This window comes from Plecotus auritus, assembly GCF_963455305.1.
Source record: "Plecotus auritus genome assembly, chromosome: 9".
Taxonomy (NCBI): domain Eukaryota; kingdom Metazoa; phylum Chordata; class Mammalia; order Chiroptera; family Vespertilionidae; genus Plecotus; species Plecotus auritus.
This window is the reverse complement of record NC_137783.1, coordinates 17,513,066-17,536,778: the sequence shown is the minus strand read 5'-3', so window position 1 is coordinate 17,536,778 and position 23,713 is coordinate 17,513,066. Positions and strand designations below refer to the sequence as shown.

At 54.5% G+C, this 23,713-nt stretch overlaps 1 protein-coding gene across 6 annotated transcripts in view; it reads right to left on the bottom strand.

Annotated features, from left to right (window-relative positions):
- Positions 1 to 23,713, bottom strand: part of SH3PXD2A (SH3 and PX domains 2A) — a gene marked incomplete at its 5' end in the record, with an annotated part of 261,903 nt that overhangs the window by 14,235 nt on the left and 223,955 nt on the right. For 4 of the 6 annotated variants that reach the window (XM_080687644.1, XM_080687640.1, XM_080687642.1 and 1 more), the window contains 2 exons: positions 4,277 to 4,360; positions 6,756 to 6,869. In XM_080687644.1, coding sequence (XP_080543770.1) covers positions 4,277 to 4,360; positions 6,756 to 6,869 — 198 coding nt within the window. The remainder of the gene's footprint in view (positions 1 to 4,276; positions 4,361 to 6,755; positions 6,870 to 23,713) is intronic. The other 2 variants (XM_080687643.1, XM_080687645.1) reach the window with 1 other exon arrangement.

Sequence of the window (23,713 nt, the reverse complement as noted above, 5' to 3'; positions counted from 1 at the left end):
AAGGAGGCGCCTGTGGGAGCTCAGGGAAGGCGTGGGAGGGCAGGCATGGGAGGCTGGGCCACATGTGTCTTCCCTGGTTCCTTCAGCCTCTCTCCTGGCAGGGGCCCTGCTCCTCCACATGGCTCCTTGCTCAGGCTCCCAGGGAGGTGATTCTTCTGCGTCTACTGCGGCCAACTCTGCCTGCCTCCAGGACGCCCTGACAGCTAGACCCACAGCTGGCTGGCCATAAACCCTGCCTCCTGGATGGAGAGCCTCCCAGAGGGCCACACAGGCTTCAGGAAGATGTACATGTCCCCACCCTGCCCTGGAGGAGAACAAGGAGCAGAGCATAGGTAGAGAAGAACCGGCCATCTGGCCACGGCCCTTGGAGGGGTCACCCTGAACCTACGCTGTCTTCTCCCAGGTGGGTGCTCCCTGGGCCTGAGGCTGCCTTGCTCACAGCAGGAGCTCCAAATGGACTGTGGGTGCGTGGATGAAGGGGCAGGCGGGGCTGAACAGGGGTGCTGGCGGGAGGCTTTCTGCGAGCTCAAAATAGTAGGATTCTGGCATAGAACATGAGTTTCTGAGATGCCTGCCCCCCACCTCCTGGCTTCCAGCTGTGACAATCACCCTGACTCCTCAGCTGGACCCTGGAGGGCAGCCTGGCTGAGCCTCTGGCAGCTGTGGGGGGAAGGGGGCAGCTGCCCCCCAACCGCCTGTGAAAAGAAGGCCATCTGTTCATTCTTCCCTGGATTATCGGGGTCCTGTCTGCAGCCCTGTCCTGGGCTGAGATAGCAGCTCCCTTTGGGATGGAGGCAGCTGCCCTGCCAGGCTGTGAGAACAGAGCTGATGGGCCGAGGGCCGAATCGGAAAGGCCGCCAAAAGGCAGAAGGTGGGTGACGACCCATGGGCGTCTCTTCTCCACTGTGAGCCTTTCTCAGCACCGACCGGCTCCTGGAAGCTTTCAGATTCCAATGCAGCCGTGCTGCGAGCTGCCAAGACCGCCTGAGAACCTCCTTCGGCCAGATTCTGACTCGGCCTTTGAGAAGTTCAGTGTTCCACAGGCCAACCCTCCACTCTCCTGCCTGCTCCTGGTCCCGCTCCATTTTCCAGTGGGGCACGGTGTAGCCTGGCCCCGGCGGTGGCCAGAGGGGCAGCGCCAGGCCCCGGGAATCTAGAGTTCTGAGGTTAGGAGGAGGCGAGGCCTGGCCTCCACATTTTGCCTTTGCTCAGCTGGGCTATTTTTAAAAGCCTGTGGTTCCAGCAGGAAGCCATCATTAAAGTTTTCCTAGGCAAAGTTGCTTTTGCAGAGAAAAATTACAGTCCTTCGCTTGGGAAGATCAGAGGAGCCCTGCCCGGCCGCATGGCAGAGAACACGGCCTAAACCCTGTCATGTGGGCTCAGGCTCTGGAGCTTCCAGGCCCATGCACCAGCCTCCACAGTCCCCGGGTGCATGCAGAGGACAGAGCCCCAGGGGTCATGTAACCACTCACATCTCCCTGACCCTCTTGAGGTGGGCAGCACCAAGGATGTCGGCCTTCCCCAGGAGAGCTGAGCTGCTCCTGCAAAAGGCCCTTCTTTTGGTGGCCCTGAGGCTGCCGAGAACACAGGTGTCTGGGAGTTTATGGGCTCCTAGCAATTGATCTGGCTGGCTCTGAGGCCTGTCCTGCCCTATTGCTGTGTCGGTTCCAGGTGATGAAAACTCAGGGTCCTTGTTCCAGGCAGAGCAACTCTTCCAACTGGTCTGTCTGGGGGCTTGGTTTTCTGCCATGGTTGGCTCAGATGGCGGAGGCGTGCATTTTCTCCGTGTGAACATGTGCTACGTGGTACTCAGGCCCCCAGCTCCCAGGTTTCCCCAAGGGAGCAGCACAGCCAGCCCCTCTGCAGAAGCAGGGCCACACCTCCCACCTAGGGACCAGGCGGGAGGATGCCCAGGCAGATGGAAATGGCCTTGGGGCGGGGGGGGGGGGGTGGTGGTGGCTGAGTGATTCAGGTTGGTTGGGGTCTCCAGGAGAGATGCCTCTTTGGAATTGAGGGAATGGGGACTATGAGCTCTTGGGTGCACTCAGAGTTTCTGAGAAACACCAAGGCTGTGGCCACTCTGATATGCCATCCAAAGATGGTGGCCACCCCGCCCAGGAAGGGCTGGCCAGGCCGCCCACTGGGTGGGTGGGTGGGTGGCTGCGGGGAGGTGGACAGGCCTATTTTGGTTTTGGAGGCAGGGGTTGGAGAGCCCTGCAGTTTCCAAACCACAGACGCCTCCTCTTTCCAAACACTTTCCCCTCCGTCAGCAGTCTCCCCGGCTCCCCTGTGGGCCCCCACAATTTACCCAACCCCACTGCAAGGGGCCTTTTGATTCCAAAGGCCTGGTTGGCTGAGGGAACAGGGAATGGAGGCCCTGGGAGGCACTGCTTTTCTCTTGTCTAGTCCTATATGACCTACTGCCTGCTTCCCCCCATCAGCTCGGCTCTGCAACCAAGTGTCTCCTAGCCAACTTCTTGCAAGTTTTTCTTGGCTGCCCGATTTCACTTCGGGCTAAGACTGGGAAATAACGTTGTTTAGATCTCTTATTTGGAGAGAGAGGCTGTGGACTTGCATTTGCATATTTATGGGTGACCACAGAAGTATGTGTTTGGCTAGGTATTTGTATCTACATATATGTTATACATGTTTGGAGTTGTGACTATACTGCCTGTGTATCTGTGGCATGGGGTCCACGCACATGAGACTCTATGGAGCTATATGTGTACTTGTGGTATTGCTGCAGCGCTGAACATGTGTGGCCATGAGCAGTGTGTGTGGCTGTTATTGTGACTGTGTAAATACTGTGTACATGGGACAGTCTACATGTGGTTGCATATGTGGAATTATGTGTCTCCGTGAGTGGATGTGCAGCTGTGGGATGGGCTGTGGCCGTCAGGGCTGTGCAGTGGTGCTTCCCTGGCTGCACGAGTCCATGTGGCTGTGGAGACAGAGTTGTACCTGGGGCTCAGTGTGTCACAATGTTTGGAGCAGATGCTGGAGGGGATGGGAAAGGCCACGCCTTCCTCCCTGCTGCTTTTTCCAGGCCAGTGTCCTGCTGTCCTTTGCCACCAAGGCTTGAGGCTGCATCCTAGCCTGGTCCCCCAGCAATGCTGTCCCACCCCTCCTAGCTCTAGGGTGCTTTTGCTTTACATCCCACCTGTTCTTGCTGTTTCCACGACCCAGCCCCCTGCCCTGTGCTAGCCTCCAGGGTCCAACCCACACTCCATCTTCAGGACAAGCTAGGCTCCTCACGGTCAGTGCTCTGAGCCTGACACTAAGCCAGCCACAGGCAGTGGCCACCCCAGAGTCCAGGCTTCCTGCTGCCTGGGGCTTGGGGACAGATACTGAACATGGTCTTATATTTGTTCAGGAACAAACTTCAGGGTAGGGGTGCAAGCCACAGGGCACCCCTGCCATTCCAGAGAGGCCAGTGCTTATCACACACCCTCTCAGCTCTCCCTGGCCCTGCCTGGAGCATACACAATGTGCTTTCCCAGAGACAGGGGGAGCTGGCCACTCTGGCCCAGGGGCTCTGGAGATGTGTAGGGGTTTGTTCAGAGGCCCTCAGCCACTGTGTCCCAAGCTCCTGGACGTTGGTAAGGCCCTGAACCTGCAAATGTCTTAGATCCTGATTAGCCTGGGTGGCAGACCAGGGGCCTCCATGGAATCCTCTTGATCAGCAGCTCCCACCCCCCAGTCCCAATGGCTAGTGCCGGAGATGCTGGAGGCGCCAGGCTGGGTCTGGCTCTTGCTTCCCTTTCTAGTTTCCTGGGAGCTGGCTGAAGGAGGTGGGTCATGGGCTGGTCCTTCTTCCTACTCTGTCCCTAAGGAATGCTGGAGCAGCTTTAGCCAAGGGAGCACCTTCTCAGGAGAAGAAGGCAATGCAGCGTGTGTGTGTGTGTGTGTGTGTGTGTGTGTGTGTGTGTGTGTGTGATGGCCCATGAACAGATTCAGAAACACTCAGTTCTCTTAATCTGCAGTTCCCAGGACAAATGTGGCCCATCAAGCCCAACTGCTCCCACACTGTGCCTCAGGTCCCAAGACCCCCACCCCTGGGACAGACAAAAACCAGAGCCACCTCCAGTGTCATCCCAATTCCCAGCCCCCATGCCCCCCTCCCTTCCCCCTCCCCCAAAAGCTGCAGTGGGCGAGAGAAAAGCCTGGCCAGTGGATCTGGGTGAGGAGGTCACAGGCAGAGCCCGAGAGGAGCAGAGGTGTTAGTGAGAGAGAAAGAGGCGGCAGCTGCAGGTGAGAAGCCGGCGCCCGCAGTCACCTCGGCTGTGCTGCCTGTTGACCATCCCGCCCAGGGTCCACCGGCGATCCAGGCGCCGCAGATGGGCCTTGCGTCTCTTGGACACTGGCGTGGGAGATGGCGATGGAACACGCGGCCGACAGGAACCGGTGGAGAGAATGGAGATGAAGATGAGATGGATGGGGCAGGAGAGGGAGGAAGCAAGGGAAGGGTCACATTCCCAGGCCAGTGACACACACCTGCTGGATGGGGGCAGGTCTGACAAGTGACATCATGGACATGACCAAAGCTGAAGGTCATGCCCCAGAGCCAGAGATGGGCTGAGAATCCTAGCATTTGAGAGGTGAAGAGGGTCCTTGGCTCCCAGTGCAAGGATGACCCTCTGCGGGGGTCACTGCTCCAGCCGTTGTCCCGGTTCCCGGGTCAGTGTGGGGACCCATCACACCAGGGCTTACAGCCCCACTCACCAGGTCCTGCTTGTGACCCTGCCACCACGAGCCAGGCACAGTGTGTGGAAGGGGAGACTCAGATCCCTTCCTCACAGGGCTTACAGCTCTTACTGTTCTGCGTTTATGTCCTGCTTTCAGTCACCCTACCCTGGATCGAGTCCATTGAGGGTAAAGACTATCTGCGTCCCTGGGGCCCAGCAAAAGGCCAAGCTCATGGCTGATCCCTGAGAAACGGTGCCGAGTGAAGTGCACACGTGGGTGGAGGCCACGGCTCGTGGTTCTGTTCCTTCTCGCACATCATCTGTTTGAATCTGATACAGAAGCTGCCTCCCCTGCCTCTCACTGCGCCAGGCCCCTCGGTCCAGCCACCCTCTCTGGGGCAGCATTCTGCGCTGGTCATCTGGTTGCTTTGGCCCAGTTCCAGCTACCCCCGCCTTCCCATGGAACACCAGTGGCAGACACCAGACCAGGACTCCAGGGTGCCAACCGGCCTCCACCTCTGGGCACTGCAGGAGGAGGGTGCTAGGCTGCCCAGGTCTGGAAAAGGGAAGCGGGCAATTAGAGTCCCAGCAAAACTGTCAGACACCCCTGAACCAAATGCCACCAAAGCTTCTTGGGAAGGAGCTGCTTGCCTGGAAGGAGGACAGCGGCCTGTTTGGTCTGCTTCTTGTAAGCAGGAGGCCTGGACAAAAGGTCAGGAGGTGTGGATTCAGTCCAGGCCCCACTGCCAAGTTTCTATACCACCCTCTCTAAGCCTGTTTCCTCGTCTGTCATTGGAGTGGACACCACTTGCCCTGGAGAGAAACAAGTGAGGGGACTGAGTGAGCTCGATGGAACGTAAGTCAGGGCCTGTGTGAGACCAGCCTGGGAGGAGCTCTGACAGTGGTTAGGGAAGCTTTGATGGGATGCAGGCTTCACTCCAGGGCTTAGGAAGCAGCTAGAAGGACTGAGCATCTGGCCTGAACACCTTCCTGATGGGGCCTGGTCCCTGGAAACCTGTCACAAGGTGGACATGCATTGCAGGGACTGCCATTCTGGTCAAGGGACTGAAATAAAGCATTTCAGGAGGAAGGGTGGGGCTCCAACTGCCTGCTGAGTAACGGACATCTATGGGAAGGATGAATAAGGAGCTGGCGCTTGGTGGACTGCTTGTTTTGGCCTGGGCAATGGGAAGGGGGGGAGGAGGGAGTAGGCCTGGAGGTGGCCTCAGCCCCAGGTGGCAGGCCTCCATCCCCCTGGCTCTCAGACATGCCATTTGGACAGTCCCCACTGACCGTTAGGGCAAGCATTCCTGCTGCCAGGACACGGGAGGCTTGGAAATCATTAGAAGCAGGCAGCTGGGAACTAGGGGTGCCGCACACTGGGCTCTGGCAGCTGCTCTGGGGAATACCTGAGACCACAGACACACTGTCCAGACCAATGCTGGCCTCAGGCAGGCTCCTTGAAATGCAACTAGAAAGACCTAGCAAATCAGAGAGGCTGATGGTGCAGGGCCTGGAGCCACCTGTTGGTGACTGCAACACTGAGAAATGACTCACAGACCTGCCCTCCGCGTCCGCACCCTCAGCTAGACCAACAGATACCAGAGCCGAGGCCTCTGAGCAGAACCACCCATGCACAGAAGTTGTGTGGGGTGCGGGCAGGCAAAGGAGGGTCTCTGTGGGACCCAGAGGAACCTGGGGCTTCTTGGGGAATAGGGAACTTTGGGGGTCTAGCCCAAGACTCTTCTTCTCAGTCTCTGCTCCAAAGTTGCCAAACCCCGAGATCCACACCCCACGGGAATTTCCCCTCTCATTTTAGCCCCACATGGGGGCTGCAGGGACAGGCCTGAATGGGAGGTGAGCTTGTGAGTCGGAGCGAGAGAGGAGGGGCTGAAACCTGGTCAGCTCTCTGCAGGGGTTCTGATGGGTTTAGGGAGAAGAGTGGGAAAGCTGCCTCCAGGAGTTGGGCTCATTCCTGGGGCCAGGAATGGGGTGGGCACCAATCCCCGGGGGCAGCCAGCTCCCAGAACCTGCCTCATTACCCGCCCCCCACAACCTGCAGGCTCTTACCTTCCCCACTCTTGGAGGTGTTGATGTCTGAATCGTCCCGAGTACCATTCTGGGCCTCCAGGTAGGTGGCAGGGACCCAGCCCTGCTCCTCAGAGGTGCTCACGAACCACCAGCCTGCAGAGGGAACAAGAGAGAATAGTGCCATGAGAACCCAGAGGGGTGGCAGAGGCGATAGGGCCTGGATGAGGGGAAGAAGGCACAGAGCCAGACAACCCAGGTGCCCGGCAAATGCCTGGCCCACGTCTGTCCAGCCTCGAGGAGCCTGACCAACACGCTCCCCAAGAAGAGGGCCCGATGGACTGCGATGCACACTTCCACAAGTGTCTGCTGAAAAAAATCCAAATAGAGATAATAGTATGTCCAATGTGTGAAAGTCACCTTGCAGGGAAGGCCAAACCCAGAGACCTTTCAGAGTCTGTAAAGTAGGACCACTGGTGTGGCCCGGAGTTCGAACGCTTTCTCTGCTTCTAAGGTATCCAGGGATAAACGCCTCACAGATCCCTTCTAATGGTCACTATTCCCCTTTCCCCATCATGGGTCAGTGGCATTTCCACATCTGTGCTCCTTACAGCTGCCCGTAAGTGTGTTGACATTTCAGTCACAGTAAGTGGGCACTGCACCCTTGAGTGACCCTTGACGGTCATGGCCAAGTGGTAAAAGCTCATTCGTTTTCTTTCTTCATGCACTGATTCATTCATTCATCATTCAAACCAACGTTGACTGAGCAAAGTACTCTGAGCACCCAGGTCTTGGAAGTCTGTTAAATGCCTTCCTCCCTTCCTAGAAGGTACTCTTCACAGGATGCCTTTGCCCCCATCCCATCCTGAGCCTCCTCTGCCCCCAAAGCAATCTGGCTCCACTTCTTTCCTACCCAGGACAGAGCTCACCAATTCCAAATCTGCACCATTCCCTGTCAAGAGACCCAGGGCTTCACCTGGGCAGCACCGAGGCCTGGTCACTGCCTGTAGCAGCGATTGGCTGCCCAAGGAGGGGGCACATGGGGAGTTTCCCGGGCATCCCCAGCTGGGCTTCGCACTGGGAGGTGGAGGAGGCTGCCTGAGGGCTGCTGTGATGAGAATGGAGAGGTTCAGAGGAAAACATTCCCACCACTGCACAGGGCTCAGAACCCAGGGTCATTATAGGTCTTCAACTAGGTCCTCACTGCCCTGAGTGACAGGCCTGGGATGGCAAATAGCCTGTGATCTAGTCCTGAATGCCCACTGCGCCCACCCTTTGTGAGGAGTTCCACAACTGTGTGCAGCTCTGCAAAGCCACGGAGGCCTAACATCCGTATGACACCATAACGATGCTTGTCTATGACCACAGAAGGTACTGCACCAAGTGAACCCTGAGGTAAACCCAATCTGGGTGATTAGGATGCATCAATATATGCTCATCAACAGTGACAATGGACCACTGTGATGGGGATATGGATACTGGGGGTCTATGCATGTATGCGGACATGTACCTCTGGACCTTCTGCTCAATTTTGCTGTGAACCTGAAAATGCTTTTAAAAAATGGTCTTTAAAAAAAAAAAGAAAAAGGAAAATCCATAGATGAGGGGTCTGGACTCCACTGAAACCTGCACATTCTGGGCCCGCCACTCATGGGGCCATGGAGTGGGCTGCCTAGATCAGCATCGTCACATTCCCTGAGGCCCAGACCTTAAGGTGTGGCTGCAGCTCATACAGTCTCCAAAGAAGCTGGAGGCATGGACTTTGCAGGGGCTGTGTCTGGTATGCCCTCCCTGTTCTCTCAGCCTCTGGGGGAGCACTTTCAGGAACCCCAACAGTTTCTGCCAAGAAGTACCAGCTCCAGGTGTTCTTGTACAGAGCCCACATGGAGGTCACAGAACAGGGAGCCATCTCGTAGGGCTTTCCACCACGTGGCTCTACCTCCTTGGCCACAGGAGTGGGTACATCTGGCCAATCATCTCCTGACTGGTCTGTCATCTCCCTGGACATTGTAAAGGTTCAGGAGCTCGTTCAGGAACTGATATGGGTGTTTGGTGATCTGAACCCCAAGTCACACATAAACCAGGAATCACAGGGGTATTATGGGAAGAGATGGCCTGAGAGTTAAGTCAAAACAGAAGCAGCAAAGTCAAGAGGTAGAGAAAATCAGTTCTGATTAACGTCATTTGACCTCTGGGTTCCAGATATCTTACAACTAGAACACCCCCCTGTACTTCTAATTACAATGAGTCAATGACCTTCCCGTACTGTGTAACTAAGCCAGAGCAGGTTTTCCTCACTGGAACTGAGACAATCCCCACTAATGCCATCCCTACCCAGCAATCACCAAGATACACGATCAAAGGTCCACCATGGTGAGTCAAGTCCACTGGGCAACTGTTAGCAGAGACCTCCCTAGATGAGGATGGAGCTCTCCGAGGCACGTTAGGTAAGCAGTCCCTGCCCAAATCCCCACTCACCCGGGCCACCTTGGGAACTGCCCCTGGCTCCAAGGACCTCATGATCCCAGGATTTGGGTCTTTTTCCTGCTGGTGGCATCATCTCTCCTCCCCTTTGGGAGCCCTTCCATGTACATGCTGTTCCCTTCCTTCCCCAGGAGCCAGGAATCTGGGATAGAGATGGATTTGGACTTGTTAGCACAGGGAAACCCAGGGGCAGGGCAGGTCTGGCCCCCCTCCCACCTTTGCTGCACAGGCCTGGCACACAGGGGGAGCTGGGCAGAGACTTGCTGAGGGGCCAAATGTGTGGCTGAGGTGCCTAATGGGCAGGGCAGCATGATGCTCTGCATCTCACACTGCCTGGGTGCCCCATGGATGTGCCAGGGCAATCTGAGACCTTTCGACCTCAAAATTTTGCTGCACCAGACACTTCTGGGGAGTCTGGGTCACATTATCAGCAACCGTGAGCATTTCCCCACCCCAAGGCAGCAACTTAGGATCCTGGTCTCCTGCTGTACCCCCAAGACTTGGGGCTGAGACCCTCATCATCCTCAAGGCCTGGTGGTCCCTGCCCACCTTGCCTGAGAACACTGGCTTGGGCTTCTTACACTCCAAAGCAATCCAGAGCAGAGCTGGGCTGTGTGTCTTTAAGTCTCAGGTCAGTCCTACATCAGGCCCTGCAGAGAACTTGCTTCTGGCTTGGCTGTGGGCACCTTCACCAAGTAAAGATGGATAGGTTCGAATACCACCCAGGTGGGCATGAGTGAATATGGGCAGAGGTGTCCACCAGCTCCATGCAGACCTCCTGGGAACCCTGGCATGAATCATACAGCCGGGCTTCTGGGGGAGGTTCCCTGGAGCTGCGCCCACCCACGGCTGCTGACAGGCCTGTTCCAGATGCCAGCAGCTCAGACGTCAATTGCTGCAACCAGGGCTCCTGACCAAAGTCACTGTGGCTCCAGCAAGGAGCAATTAGAGCCTGAACCCCTTGGCGTGGCCCAGCTGGCCAAGAGAACTCAGGTGCCAGCCAGCCCTGTGGGGCTCCCAGGCTCACCTCCAATGCACGTGGAGTCCTCTTTCCTGTGGAGGCTGAGAGTGTGTGCAGGGGGAGGTGTGGAGAAGGCTATGTATTTTTGAGGACAGGGAGGTAGGTTATATCCATGTACATATCTACGTGCATCTGGAACAAAGGTGTGTTTGTGCATTTATTATAAATGATGATCATGGTCAGATTCTGAGAAGAGCACTAGGTGCCAGGCACTAATTTTACATATGTTACTGTATTTAATCTTCAAGAATCTTGTGAAATAAGTGTTACTGTCATCAGCATCCCCACTTCACAGATGAGGAAACTGAGGCAGAGATAGATGCCAATTAGGAAGAGGCAGAGCTGGACTTCAAACCCAGGAAGTCCAGCTCCAGGTTCCATATTCTTAACCGAAATGGACAAGGTACACATCTGCTGTGTGCACGAGGGCAGAGGTGGCTCCTGGAGAACGTGTGTCCCTGGATATTGGTGCCTGTCTGTGAGTGGGTATGTGCATGTCACTGGGCATATGCTTTGTGTACCTGAGTGTCTGTGTGTCTGGGTGAGGGTCCTCTGGGGGGTGGAAGGTAATACTTAGGAGCCTGGGGGAAGAACAACTCAAATTCAGGTGTTGGCTTGCTACTTCCTAATCATGTGATCATGGACAAATTACTACACCTCTAAGCCTCAGAGTCCCCTTTCTGATATGAGAGTAATTCATGAAGCCTACTTCCAGAGGTTGTTGAAGTGAATAAATGATACAAGTAGCTTAGCTTGGGACCTCACACAGAGGAGAAGCTCAAAAACCTTTCACTACCATCAGCGTGGTGGTGGTGGTTTGGTATTCTCCTAGACTGAGAGCACCCATCGGTGGCCAGGTGGTGTCTGTGCCTGAGGACCATATCAGGAGACCTCAGTATGACTTGGTGAGCTGGACTGTGTGTGCGCGTGTATGTGTGTGGGTGCACACATGCACCCATGCATTCACTCTAACCTATGGAGTGTGGGGCTGCCTGCAGGGGCTCCAGAAGAATGGAAGGCACTATCTTTTGCAACATGGCTTGCTCTTGCCTCAGCTGATACAATACATGATAGCAAAGCGTGGTGGGAAGTGGGGCCCAAGGGGACACGTCCCTGGGATTTCCCTCCTTGCCCAACGTGTCTCAGAGCCATCCTCAGCCTGGCTCCTGTCCTCCTGTTCACACAGTTCCCCAGGACAGAGGTCCCGCAGCCTCCCCTCTCCTGTCCTAACCTCCTCCAGGAAGCCCTTCCGAACCGACCTTCAAATCCCAAGTGTCCAGAGTGTCAACCCCATGACTCACAGCTGCTCGTGCACTCTGAGAATTAGTCCTGTTGAGACTATACGGCCCATCTGCGTCTACTTTGTCTCTAGGGCAGAACTGAGCTTGCAGGAAGCAGCCTGGCAGATGAGGAGCCTGAGGGACAGTTTTGGAGCCAAAGACCTGAGTCTGAATCCATCCCTGCCACTTCTATGCTCTGTGGCCTCTGAAAAGCGACTTAACCTTTCTGAGCCTTGGTGTTTTTATCTGTAAGATGGGAAGACTACCATCTATATTGCAGGCTAGTATGAGGACTGGATGAGATAAAGAACAACACATGGGATCTGGCAAACAGCAGGCGCCCACTACAGAAAAGCTATGAGCTTTGCTGAATGAAGGACTAAAGTCACCGGATGTGGGAGGCCAGGTAGCCAGCTCTTGTGGATGCCCCGGGACCAGCCTGAGCCACCTCTTACACTTTTCATGTCCCAGGAAGATGAGTCCAAATTCCCAGCTGGCCTCTGCTAGCTTTCCTCTTATCCTGCCAGCCCGTTCTTGGGAAAGAAATTCAGCGAGGTTTTACTAAAGGAGTTAGCTTTGAGCTGATGAGTGGCCACCCCTGTGCCCAGATGGAGGTGGCTGTTCTCGACTGGCTGCCAGACCTAGCCTTTTCCTGACAAGTAACCCTGGTTTCTAGGTGGAAGGGGAATATGCTCTTTTTTGGGGGGGGTGGGGGGATTTTGTAGAGCAGGATGGTAGGGGCTGAGTTTGCTGGGAAACCCCTTAGCACAGCCCTGCACCCTGGCCTGGCAGCCATGCCCACGCAGGTCTACCCACCTGGACTGCCTTTATGCTGAGATACCACCCTCAGACAGGGCAGGACAGGGAGGGGATACTATGTCCATCCCTATGAATGGGAAACTGTTGTAAGGGAACCTGAGAGAGGAGACACCTTCATTGTGGGGTCTGGGCCTGATCTCTGGGCTAAGCCTTAGACTGGGAAAGTCATCTGGGAGAATCGCAAACTAGCCAACCCCCTGAGGCCTGCCTCCTTCTGGCTTCTGCTCTGTGAGGGCCATGTCTCCGCAGTGCCAGGAGAGGGAAGTCACTCAGCCAGGTTGGCTGACAGGCCAGGGCCCAGCCCTTTCCAGGAAGCAGAGGCCCAGAAAGAACAGCAACATCACCTGTCGCAGCAGCCAGCCCTGCTCTCTGGGCCTCAGTAAGCGCACTTCCCAGCAGCAGGGGCCAAGGGAAGGAGAAGGCCACACTGGGGTAACCTGACCAGCACCTCCAGCTCAGGGCAGTGGAGGGGGGGGACACCCATCCAGGTAGGGAAGAGAGAACCCTCATCCCCAGGAGAAAAAGCGCGGGCCCAGAAGCTAGACCCTCTCTTTCCAAGCTGAGCATAATCTTCAGTTGTTTGGGCTGTCAAAGTTCTCTCTAATTGATTCTGATTAGGGCTTCCCAGTGCTGGCATTGGGGGGAGGGATGGGAAGGGCATATATATTAGAGGCCCGGTGCATGAATTCGTGCATGGGTGGGGTCCCGCCAGCCTGGCCAGGGGTAGGGGATATGGGCGGTTGGCTGGCCTGCCTGCTGGTCTAACTCCTGGTCGAGGGCACAATTTGCATATTAGCCTTTTACTATATAGGAGGATATACACTGAGTGGCCAGATTATTATGCGTTCAGAGATCATGATAATCTAGCCACTCAGTGTATATATGAATGAGAGAGAGAGAGAAAGAATGAATGACCTGGGTGAGGGGTGCAGACAGGGGCTGGGGGCCTTAGTTTCTCTAGGAGAGGGCTGAACCCTCTGGGCCGGGGCAGCAGGAAGTGATGGGTACTCCCAGGCCATTGCTGTCCCCAGGGTGACCAGGCCACAATGGTCTCCTTAATGAGAGAGGATAATGAGCTCATTAGGGCCAGAGGAGACCAGCTGCACACAATTAGGACGTTAATAAAGGCTTCTGAGGTCACAGCTCAGCCCAGGACAAAGAACTGGTGGGGGAGGGGGACCCTGCCCTTCCTCTCCCTCCAAAATCCCCCCCTTTGTCCTTACAGGCCTCCCCTGACTCTCCCCCACCTCTGGGCCCTGCTCACCCCATGATTTAGCCCAGGGCACTTCTTAGCCCCTCCTCCGAGACAGACCTCAGTTGGGATCCTGGCTTCACAACGCGCTAGCTGGGTGACCTAGAACAGATCACTGGTCCTCCTCGAGCCTCACCAAAGCAGGACAGTATGATCTGTCTACAGAGTACCCTGGCATTCAGGGACTTAAGAGTGTTCTCAGTAACCATGTATTTGCCAGGCCCTGTGCCAGGCAAGGGGTGCTGCAGAGACTCACAGTCAGGGCTCAGGTGCTCCTTCTCCATCTCCCTGGGGGGCACGCGGGAAGGTGCAACCACAGCCTGGGCCCTGGCACTGAGGCCAGCAGGAGAGAGCCGCTTCTGCCCACAGCCCCGAGTGCCAACCCAGAGGATATCGGGCAGAATGGGAGTTTGGGAGAACTCGGGAGCCTTCAGGTGACTTCCCACCTCGCTTTTCCTTTCCTCCAGGTCCTCCCTCATGTGGTCTGACACTGGTCAGTCCGAGCGGAGCCCTGTGGGGGCTACCGCCTGCCCAGGCCCCTGAGAAGGGTTTTGCTGTCCGGGTAGGGGAGGTGGGAGATGGAGCTTGAACAAGTAGAGGCACAGTCCCAGGCCTCAAACACCTGCCTCCATTCATGAGGTCTGCCTTGCTTTGTCTCAGGTTTGGGCCCTTTGGGAGGGGATATGTCTAGGCATTTCCCCGGGCCCTGTGCTAGGCAAGGGGCACTACAGAGACTCAGTCAGGACTCCCATGTTCTCTCCTTGGAGCGATGTGAAGGAGAGGATGGGGTGAGAATTTGTACCAAGATGGCGGAAGTAGGGAGATGCTGAGAGGAAGAAGGGGGCTGAAGGGGGCCTGGCCAGGTACATGTCACCAGTGCTGCCCACCTGACCACACCACATATGTGGTTCAAGGCTGGGCTCCAAGGGACTGCTTCTGCCCTGGACCCAGCCTGACCCCTTCCCATGACCTTAAGGCTTCCATCTGAGAGGGCCCAGAGGCACTGGATGTGTGGGCTGCCCATGGCATGCTGTGCCTTTAAGAACAACGAAAGGCGGCCCACCCTCGGCCAGGCCTCCCCTGGTCAGAGGCTCTGTCACTGAGACTATTGCCAAGACACACTCCAGGTCACAGCATGCGGCCTCCATGGTCCAAAGCAAACAGGAATGGGTGAGAGGCTCCCCAGTCTCTCCCGATGTACCCCACAGTCCCCTGCCTTCCTGCCTGACCTGATTTTCTGGTCCCACCTCTGGCACCTACCCCCTCCCTATTGCTCAATGCCTCGCTTTCCCCCAGACAGGGCTCTCAGGCCACCAAGACCCCAGAACCTTCCCTAGGCGCCTGAGGCCTGGATTCCAAGACCATGAGCACAGGCTGCTACGTCACAGTTTGGAAGGCTCCGTGGAGTCCATGGCAAGAAGACAGCAAAACTGGGCCGCTGCCACCCCTCCCCCAACCTCGCTCCAGCCTACCCACCTCACTGGACAGGCCCAGAAGCCCAGGGCTGGGTCTGGGCAGGCTGAGGCCATGGTGAGGCACCCAGGAGAAGGCCCGGCTAGTGAGCATTTGCAGGCAGAGGGGGTACATGATAAAACAACAGGTTGAGAATCATGGTTTTGTCCTGGCTAATGTGGCTCAGTGGTAGAGCATCAGCCTGTGCACCAAAGGGTCTTGGGTTCGATTCCCGGGTTGCGGGTTCATTCTCTGGCCCCGGTCGGGGCATGTGCGGAAGGCAACCAGTCTCTCTCACATCAATGTTTCTCTCCCCCTCCCTCTCTTCCACTCTCTCTAAAACTCAGTGGAGGAAAAGTCCTTGGGTGGGGGAATTCACAAGCGTTCTGAATGGTGCCTGGATCCTAGGAAGGCACACCAAAGGGCTCTTATTAAAGTTTAAGTGCGCCCCACAGTTATTTTAAAGAAGGAGCTAAGACTTCAGTGCCCCGCAATGACTGGGAAGGGGAGAGGGCATTCTGGTGGGAAGAACGGGATGGGCAGAGTGGTGGGAGTACATGTGGTCCAACCCAGTAATCTCACGATGCTTCATGGTGGGGATTTTTCCAGATGAAAGGGAGTGGGGCATGCACCTCAACGCCACTGTCCTCCCCCGACCCCATTATAAAGCAGAGTGCGGAGGTGTCAGCTGTGGCCAGAGATTCCTTAACAGAAGGTGGCTCAGCATGGAGAGAAGATGCAAAATGGTATTTTCCAGCACGACTGTAAAAGATGCAAATGGTGGGTGAGATGTGGTCACACAGGGTGAGGCACTGGAAGATAGACCAGGGGAGATGGGGGCAGGTGATCGGACCTTGTGAAAGAAGCACAGAGACAAGGAGGGGTGAAGCTCTACGGATCACACCAGAAAGGTTCAAGTCCTATAAGTGGGCCCCTGGAGAAATGCTCAGCGTGACAAAAAGGGCATTTCCCCTGATGGTCTGGGCAAGAGGAGGAGTAAGAAAGAGGGAAGTCGAAAGACACGGAGAGGGCTGTGCTGTGAGGCCAACCCAGGGGCAAGGAGGTCTGCTGGACTCCTGTCCGTGGCTGGGGGCTTTCTCTCAGAAGAGGGGTGGTCAGACAGGAAAGCGCTGACCGGGAGGGTGGCGGCAGAGATGGAGGGAGCGTTGATGGGCCCCCTCCACGAGCTCTCATCGGCTAGCCGTGAGAAAAGGTCGGAGAGCACTTGACAAGAGCCTGCCAGGCCGCCATGAGAAATCCTAGGAGACAGATATGGAGCGAGGCCAGAGGACACAGAACAGGCAAAGGTCCTCATTTTCAAAGAAGAAGATAAATTCCAGAGTAGAGACCAGCAACCTCCATGCTGGTCCTGATCTAGTGACACCTGGGTCCTGAGGGATGGCTGGAGAGCCTGGAGCAGATAGTTACCAAGGCCGTGCTGTATAGAAAGACTACAGGAAGGAAGGGGCCTGGGTGCTGATAAGGAGAGGACTGCTGGCAGGTCCGGGATGTGTGTCATAGCTGAGCAATCCAGGCCTTGGGCTCTCATGACCCCCCTGGGGCTGCAAGGCTGCACCAACAGATGTGCAGCCGATGGCTGACTGCATCCGAAGAGGGTGTGACGATTCACTGCTTACAACCTAGAGCAGGGGTTCTATTGGGAACCTGGCCTATTGGATGTTTTCATCAGTCCCAGGATGAGGACAGAGGTGCCTTGGGGTGGCGCCATCTCATTTAGCAAAAGGTGTGCCAGGATCAGGAGCCAAAAAAGAAGGTCTGACCAGATGGTAATGAAAAGCAGTAAACGGAGAGACGGAAGGACACGACTTAGTATAGTGACCTTATAATTTACTGCCCAAACGTTTTGGAATAAGTGGGGGTTGCCAACATACCAGGTGTCAACTGAGCATGTCCTGGGCAATCGGGTTGTATGGATAATCTGACTTGGCAGCAAGGATGAGGGGGTTCCTGGAGCTTGGGGGACTGTAAGTCCAGTAAGTTGTCCCCAAGCCTATGAAATCTTAGGTTCCTTCAGGAAACACCTGGATGGGTGACTGACCCAATACTTGGCTAGGAAGGGGCAGCACCAGGCTTAGTGCCCGGGTCTGACTCCTGGTACAACATCCCCACAGCTTCCCTTAAAAATGACGCCAGCTGTTTGTACCTTTGCAGAAAGAGACGGACACTGCTTGCTCTTTCTATTAGGTTCCCCAAGTCTACATCTGACAGATGAGCTGGAAAGCCAGTTCTTTCATCTGCTTCTCCTCCGTCCATCAGTGTCTACAAAGCAGACCTGACTCTTGGGAGAGTCATGGGAGTGGCTTCCCCCTATTTGCCCCCCCCCTCACCCCCACAGGCGCCTTCTCCACGCTGCCCCTCCCTCCCCCTCTCTGAGCCCACATGGAAGGGCGAGACAGTGGCACCCAAGCTGACAGAGGTTTCTGGCACAATATATTATCCAAGAGCTTTGCCAGGAGAGAGTGACTTTAGATCAGCATTTCTCAAACCTCAGCTGTTTCCACACCACGCACGACTTCTGCCATATCCTGGAACTATGCATACCGTGGCTCACATAGTAAGTATGTGTTTAAAGCAATCCACCTTTTTTTAACTTCAAGAAAATAATTTGTTTAGGGAACTCCACATTGACACCATGAATAAACAGTTAGGACCACTGGCCCCAACCATCAAATCACAGAGAACAAAGCAAGGTAGTCGACAGAAGCGGCTGCTGTAGGCAGCTCCCTCTTTGCTAGAAAGGGAGACTTGTTCGAGAGGGGTCAGAGAGAGCTGACCATCCAACTGAGATCCATCAGAAGGCCTGGAAGAGCACTGACACGGGACAAACTCTCCTCGCTGCGTGCTGCGGAAGTATGGAACACTGCTTCCCCGAACCACCAGAAATCACCCATGTCCCATGGTGCAGCGTGCACTACGCTTTTAGGAAACCGACTTCGGACTAGAATGATGCTGGGCCGTTCAAAACAGTTCAAGAAAGAGGCTGAAGTGTCTTCATTAGTGAGATGATGATATTAAACGGCTCGTACTAACCAGGCCGTGATGAGAAATAAAAGAGAAAAGGATGAAGAGCGCCCAGCACCGTGTCAGGTCCCTTATATTTCCATTCTGGATAAAAGAGCTGAGGGGACCCTCCGTAGCTATGACCAGTCATTTGAAATAACAGCGTTAACCTTTTTCAATTAGCTTACTCCAGAGCCTGAGAAGTACACATCTATGAGTTTGGTATATTTTCCCCTGTTTCTTTCTTTGCTAAAAACAGAGATTTCTTGGCCCCAGAATCAAGTTGGTTTCCACACAAGCCTTCGGCTGACAACCATCCCATCCCCTCGAGCTGAGTTCAGGCCCTCTTCAATTGGGGCAAAAATAAAACGGGGGCGATTTCAACTTGAAAGACCATCTCCATAAACAAAACAAACCCACCCCACAATTTGTCTAGGCATTCCTCCCTCCAAACCCTCCTTATTTAATTTCTGGGGAATTTTAAATAGAGGCCTTGCAAAACCCTGCACCGCCTGACGTCAACAGCTCTCTGACAACGTGGATCCCTCCCGGCGGTGTGGGGAGCAGCCACCACGGCTGCTGGTGCCTGTCCAGGCTCCTTTCCCAGTTGGCATGTGGGAATCCACTGGTCACCTTAGGGGTTTGTGGGAGAAGGAGGGTCACCTGGAATGTCCTGCTTGGGGTCCTGAAACTGGTTTCCCAAACTTCAGGCATTATAGATATCCAAGTAAGCCACCCAAGTAGCACCTGTACTAGTGTTTTTATTAAACACACACACACACACACACACACACACACACACACACACACAACTTAGGCCCGGCTGGCATGGCTCAGTGGCTGAGCAATGAACTATGAGCCAGGTCATTCATTCCCAGGGCACATGCGGGCTCCATCCCCAGAATGGGGTGTGCAGGAGGCAGCTGATCAATGATTCTCTCTCACTGTTGATGTTTCTATCTCTCTCTCCCTCTCCCTTCCTCTCTCTGAAATCAATGAAAATATTTAAAAAACAAACAAAGAAAACGCTTAAATATTTCAGAAAGATATTTTCCTACGCTACACTCAATAGAAAACCAGTATCCTGTGACATAAATAGAAGATAACTAGTAAAGTATATACACTGAAACAATAATGCCATGGACTTGTGACATGATGTTAAGGCAAATTCTGGCAAGAGACTATGGCTGGGGCCAGACTTTCTCTAGGCCAAACAAACAAACAGCATCCATCAGCAAGTGTTAATCACACGAGAGCCCCAAATGGAGACTTTCCCCTTGACCCAGCCTGGAGTGAGAGAGAACCGAAAGAAAACAACCTTCTCATGAGGGGATTCAAGGCCATTTAATGCTGTGCCCACCGACACCTGTCTGACCCACTCGCTGGGAAACACTGATCTTACAGAAGGAGCCTCAGGTTAACAATATGTAGCCCCAGGGTTCAAATCCAAGCGTGTCTCCAGCAGGCTCTGGGGCCTGTACACGCCAGTGACCTTTTTGAAATTCCGTTGCTTCTGCTTGTCCCTGTAAAGTTACTCTGAGATAGTTGGTGGGGAACGTGCTTTGAAAAGTCTCTGGTTGGAGGTAGATGGGGCTGGAAGGGTTATTATTCTGAGCAACTTCAGAAATCTGATGGAATCCTAACTTCCCCCTGCATACAACTTACTACCCAGACTGGATGGTGGCTCATCCCTGTGTGTTAGAAAATAAAATAAAATGAATATGCTACTTGACAACTTTCTTTCAGTTAATGATCCCAATAGCCACATGGTTTCAAAATATTATCCCCATTTTATAGATATGGAAACTGAGGAATAAAATGACCATATACTGGCTACTCAGTGGCAGAGTGGGATTTGAACACAGCTTTTCATGGGGTCAGGGCACAGGGAGGAAGGGGAAAGGAGGAGAAGGGATGCCCTTTATCTCAATTTTTATGCACACTCAGCAAGGCTCAGATGGATTCTCAAATCCATCAATGTGCCCAGGCCTCCTCTTTCAAAGCCACCACCTTCGCAGAGTTCCTATGACTCCCCGCAGCTGGGATTCTGCTCTCCTGCTCTGTGCTTCCCTGGCACCTGGACCTTAGGTTTGGGTTAGCTGTTGCCCTAGCTTGACCGGGAGCTCTTTGAGGACAAAGGCCAAGTCTTGCTCATCTTGGCATCCTGTTGAGCCTGGCTCAGTGTTTCAGACAAAGAAGAGGCGCAGTAAGTAGTTGTTGAAAATGAAACACACTGACAGATGAGCACAAGGCTTCCTCCTCCTTCCCTAGCTTCTCCATCCACACCACAGTCCCTCCTGCCTCAGCATCTCTTGAGTCCAGCTCTGGGTCAGAGTGGGGTCAGCACTGGGCATTCTCTTTGACTCCCACTGCTCTGGTCCCGGGGCCCCTGCCCTGCTAGAATCCAGTGCAGCTATTCAGCCCATGGGCAGTGTCTCTCCTCCAGTCCCCCAAACACAGGAGGTACCTCTGACTCACAGCTCACCGAGGGGGGGTTGCGCACAGGGACCTGAGGCCAGAACAGTTTTGTTGCTTATTGCGTAACTTGCCGGAGATCACCCAGTAAGCTAATACTCCCATCAGCCAGCTCTCAGTCTGCTCGTACACCTGATTGGGCCATTTTCATTTGGGCCTCTCCCTTCACAGGAATGAAAAGCCAAAGCTCATGGAGGTCCCACAGGCCAAGCACCAGGGACAAGCCCACACCCTGGGTGAGGTTCCTGGAGGAATGCAGAGGGACCAGCGGCCCCTCCCCAAGCTCATTCAAAGCAGCCCTACTGGCCACAGGCCTCCACAGGGACTCCTGGTACCCTGGCTCCTCACACAGGAAATATCAAGTCCTCCTTTTTGGTGGGTACAACTGGGAGCTCATGAACAGGCAGCCCCAGAGACCTGCTGCTTCAACTTCTTCCCACTCAGGGCCTAGGGAATTGCAGAGGATGGGCCAGAGGCGGCAGTGTGCATGAGGAAGAACGCTCTGGGCCTCAGCTTCCTCATCTGTAAAATGGAAGGCATACTCTTGTGCTTCATAGGGCAGCGGTGTGATTACAGGAAAGATGCTGTTTGACTTGCTATCGGATACATAGCAGGCCCTTCAATAATTCCGTTCTTGCCTTCTCATAGTTTCTAATATAAATAGTCTCTAGAAATCAGCTAATGGGCTTAACTTGAGCCTTGAATACCCTGGTCCTGAATAACCACCCCAAAGCCCCCGCTGGGGTGTGGTGAGTTAGGCATAGGTCTCTCTCAGAGCTTTTCCTGCCCCATTTCCCTTTCGGTCTCCTGTCTCTGGATACCATCTTGCCTCCCTAGCTCCCAGGAGCTGATCTGGTACAGGTCCCATCCCACTCCAAGGAGAAAAGGCCACACTCACACCCGATACACCCCAAGATCGGGTGCCTCATTCCCGACTCGCCACGGTTACAGTAATCGGTCAGGCAGTGTGACGGACACCCACAAACACCAATCAGTGATGGAACTCTTTCTATCTCTGTCCTATCAGTGTCCGGTGCCTCGCATTACCGACACCCAAAGCGGAGTGGTCTGCAGACAATCACCACCCTGCCTCAAAACATACTGCCAACCGCAGTCCCTGACAATGACAGTCCCCTCAGCCAGGTCAGAGGAGGTAACTGTCTACTTCCCCTGAGACTGTCAGCTCCACAACATGAGAATCAAGTCTTCCCTGTTTAGCGCCATGCCTTTGTGCGGGCACACAGCGGGAGACAAAGGCTCAGGACTGAATGAATGCCTGATCTCCAGCTCCTGACTACACACTTGTTGGTTTGGTTTGGTTTTCTCCGCACTGAATGAGGCCCAGCCTTTGATCAACACCACACTATGATCAGCAGGAAGATCCTGGTACCTGACGGCAGAGAAATGGGCTTTAAATCTGGGAAGTCACTGATCTTGCCTGCCATCCACATACCTACCTCCCAGGCTCCTTGGGGTCATCCCACCATGGCTTAGCCCTTGGGAGGAGACACTCCATTTTAGAAGTGGTTCTAAGGTGGGAGGCCTGGATACAGTAAGACAACAGATGTCTAGAGGTCAAGGTGGGCCCTGAAGATTCCCCGTCTTTAAATATGCCCCAGCAGTGTTAGGCCCAAGACACTCCAGCTGAGCTCCAGCCCTTGGCCATGACAGGCCATAACTTCACTCCCCAAGAAGTGAGTAATATTGTTATTGGCTCCAGCTCCCAGCTCTGGCCTGTCCATTAAACTGCAATATGGATATCTCCATCCCCACTCTGTCCTGGGCTCTGCATCAGAGTTCCCACCCACCCAGGCTCTGACTCCATCCAGGGCCCCCAACCCTGAAACCACTTCTAGAATAAAGTTTCTCCTCCAAAGGCCCTCTGGTGGTGGGTCCCCTGGACGTTGAGAGATGAGGGTATGGAGGGCAAGCTAAGCCCCTGGGTCCAGAATCCTCCTCCCAGCTGCCCCATCAGTGCTGACAAGTCACGCTGGCCCCATCAAAAGTGGAAGCCCTGGTCTGGTCAATGTGGCTCAGTGATTGAGCGTCAACCTATGAACCAGGAGGTCACAGTTTGATTCCTGGTCAAGGGCACATGCCCGGGTTGCGGGCTCAATCCCCAGTAGGGGGTGTGCAGGAGGCAGCCGATCAATGATTCTCTCTCATCATTGATATTTCTACCTCTCTCTCCCTCTCTCTCCCTCTCTGAAATCAATAAAAATATGTTTTTTAAAGTGGAAGCCCTTGAAGACTAAGGAGGTGGATTTGTGTCTGGCTGTGGAGTGAGGCTGGGACACAGGGCTGGGCTCAGAAGCGGAAGAATGGGGTTAAACACTCATGAGAAGGCACCGAGGCAGGAGCTCTGGGTGCTCACGCTCCCCGTGCAAAGCTCTCATGATGAAGTCCACTTCCTTCCTTTCCTCCAAGGAACAGTTAAAATCCTTGCTTTGCCGGCAAGGAGGTCTAGGCATTTGCCAAACCTGGTCCTGCTCCCATTACCCGTGCCAGGGGGCAGTACGCCCCTCACAGTATCAGTACTCTGGGGAGTGGTGTTATTTACACCAAGGCATGAAGGTGTTGATCTGATGCTTGCCTAGGAGGTGCTGGTCGAGGTGAGGAGCAGGATGAGAAGCAGGGTTCCCAGGGCTGTGTTGGGGTTAAGAGGGGTAAGAGCCCCAATATTTTTTTCATTTTCAAGGGCATGCCTTGAATGTGCTAAGCCATTTGACCTTCTCTCCCCAACCCACAGTGCTAGGTACATGGCAAACACGAAGGAAAAAAAATGCCAGCTTAAATATGCAGAAGGGTCAGGACACTTGGTTGGTGGGCAAGAAAAGATGGAGGTGAGGAGGCCCCAGGTAGACAAGAAAGACTCTAGGAAAATGGGCTTCTCCAGTTTACCCCTAGGAGGAATGGGGACAGCAAGTAGGCCAGGCAACCCCTACTCCCAGTCCCAGTGGAGGTCAGGGGAGCCCTACCATGCGGGGGCTTTGAGACCCCTGGCTGGCTTGAGTTTCGGCCTCTCTTTAAGCCCCAGCGGCTATTGCTTTCACAGATCTTACTGAACTTGAGAAGGATGGAGGAGGGGCAAGGGAAACTGCATTCTTCCCCATCAAAGCCAAGAGTCTAAAGTATACTTCCGGTTGTAACTGATCCCGGCCTGTTTGTGATTACGGCCCCTTGCTTGCGTCCTGGC